This window comes from Parus major, unplaced genomic scaffold (genome assembly GCF_001522545.3).
Source record: "Parus major isolate Abel unplaced genomic scaffold, Parus_major1.1 Scaffold220, whole genome shotgun sequence".
In the NCBI taxonomy this organism is placed as follows: domain Eukaryota; kingdom Metazoa; phylum Chordata; class Aves; order Passeriformes; family Paridae; genus Parus; species Parus major.
Window position 1 is genome coordinate 220,848 of NW_015379263.1, and position 1,960 is coordinate 222,807.

At 63.6% G+C, this 1,960-nt stretch overlaps 1 protein-coding gene across 1 annotated transcript in view; it reads left to right on the forward strand.

Annotated features, from left to right (window-relative positions):
* Nucleotides 1–1,960, forward strand: part of LRP1 (LDL receptor related protein 1) — a 100,162-nt gene that overhangs the window by 94,148 nt on the left and 4,054 nt on the right. Inside the window, exons 73-78 of the mRNA XM_033511439.1 lie at nucleotides 47–318; nucleotides 405–583; nucleotides 801–907; nucleotides 1,089–1,205; nucleotides 1,288–1,464; nucleotides 1,825–1,952. Of these exons, the coding sequence (XP_033367330.1) occupies nucleotides 47–318; nucleotides 405–583; nucleotides 801–907; nucleotides 1,089–1,205; nucleotides 1,288–1,464; nucleotides 1,825–1,952 (980 nt within the window). The remainder of the gene's footprint in view (nucleotides 1–46; nucleotides 319–404; nucleotides 584–800; nucleotides 908–1,088; nucleotides 1,206–1,287; nucleotides 1,465–1,824; nucleotides 1,953–1,960) is intronic.

Below are 1,960 nucleotides of genomic sequence, written 5' to 3' on the forward strand. Positions count from 1 at the left end.
AGTCCAGCCCATGCCAACCTCTCCTCCTCCTCCTCGTCCTCTGCAGGCTCCGAGCACCAGATCCTCTACATCGCTGACGACAACAAGATCAGGAGCATGTACCCCTTCAACCCCAACTCTGCCTACGAGCCAGCCTTCCAGGGCGATGAGAACGTGCGTATCGACGCCATGGACATCTACGTCAAGGGCAACAAGATCTACTGGACCAACTGGCACACGGGCCGGATCTCGTACCGGGAGCTGCCCGCCTCCTCCTCCGCCTCCACCGCCTCCAACCGCAACCGGCGCCAGATCGACGGCGGCGTCACCCACCTGAACGTGAGCGAGTTCTGCCGGGGCGGGAGCGACGGGCACGGGCTGATGGTTTCCTCCCCCCTCACCTGTCCCCACTCTGCCCCACACAGATCTCAGGGCTGAAGATGCCGCGGGGAATCGCCATCGATTGGGTGGCTGGGAACATCTACTGGACGGACTCGGGGCGGGACGTCATCGAGGTGGCGCAGATGAAGGGCGAGAACCGCAAGACGCTGATTTCGGGGATGATCGATGAGCCCCACGCCATCGTGGTTGATCCACTGCGGGGGTGAGGGACTTGAGCCTTCGTCCCATCCCTCTGGGCAGCCCTCAGCACACTCCCCTCACCACAAGCCCACCCACGTGTCCCAGTGTCACTCTCTGTCTTCTTGAGTTGCTCCAGAGTTAGCTGCTGACTCCGGGATGCTGTGGGGAGAGGGTGGGAGGGTTTCTCCTCCCTGGTCACTGGGCTGTTCCCCAGGAATGATCTGCCTGTGTCCTCACAGAACGATGTACTGGTCAGACTGGGGCAATCACCCCAAGATCGAGACGGCCGCCATGGATGGGACGCTGCGGGAGACCCTGGTGCAGGACAACATCCAGTGGCCAACAGGTGACAGAGACGGGTGACAGGAGAGGGGACAAATAATGGGGACACGTTCAACCATTTGTGTTGGGGAGGGTTGGGGAGCCCCACAGCAGGTCATGGGGTGGTGGGGGGCTGCTCTGTGGGTCAGTTGGTCAGGAGGGGCTTGGGGTGGACTGGGGGCTGACTGGAGGCTGTGTCCCCTCAGGCCTGGCCGTGGATTACCACAACGAGAGGCTGTACTGGGCCGACGCCAAGCTCTCCGTCATCGGCAGCATCCGGCTCAACGGCACCGACCCCGTCGTGGCCATCGACAACAAGAAGGGTAAGGGGTGCCCCGTGGGGGTCCCTGGCCTCGGAGCCACCCCAAATCCCTGCCTCCACATGTCCCCTTCTGGCTTCCCCAGGGCTGAGCCACCCGTTCAGCATCGACATCTTTGAGGACTACATCTACGGCGTCACCTACATCAACAACCGCATCTTCAAGATCCACAAGTTCGGGCACAAGCCTGTCACCAACCTGACGTCCGGCCTCAACCACGCCACCGACGTCGTGCTCTACCACCAGTACAAGCAGCCAGAGGGTGTGTGGGGGCCTGGGACCCCCACCCTGCTCCTGGGGTGGTGGGGAGGTGCCAGGGATCGGTACCTGATGTGAGGTGCCAGAGGGTGAGGGGGGCGTTGGCAGAGCTTGGGAACTGGGGGCTCAGAGCCCCAACTCCCTGCCTGGAGTGGGGGTGTCTGGGTGGGCAGAGCAGGGGGTTGCTGAGGTGGGTTGGGGGAGTCCAGCTGCACTGGTGACCTCAGGGAGGGACAGCACAGGGCTGTGGAGAGGAGTGTCCTAGAGGTGCTGTGGAGTAAGAAGGGCTGGGGGTCACCGTGCTGTCACCACCCCGCTGTCCCCTCCCTGCTGTCCTCACCGCCTGTGCCCTCCCCTCCCGCAGTGACCAACCCCTGTGACCGCAAGAAGTGCGAGTGGCTCTGCCTGCTCAGCCCCAGCGGCCCCGTGTGCACCTGCCCCAACGGCAAACGCCTGGACAACGGCACCTGCGTGGTCATTCCCTCCCCCACCGTCTCCCC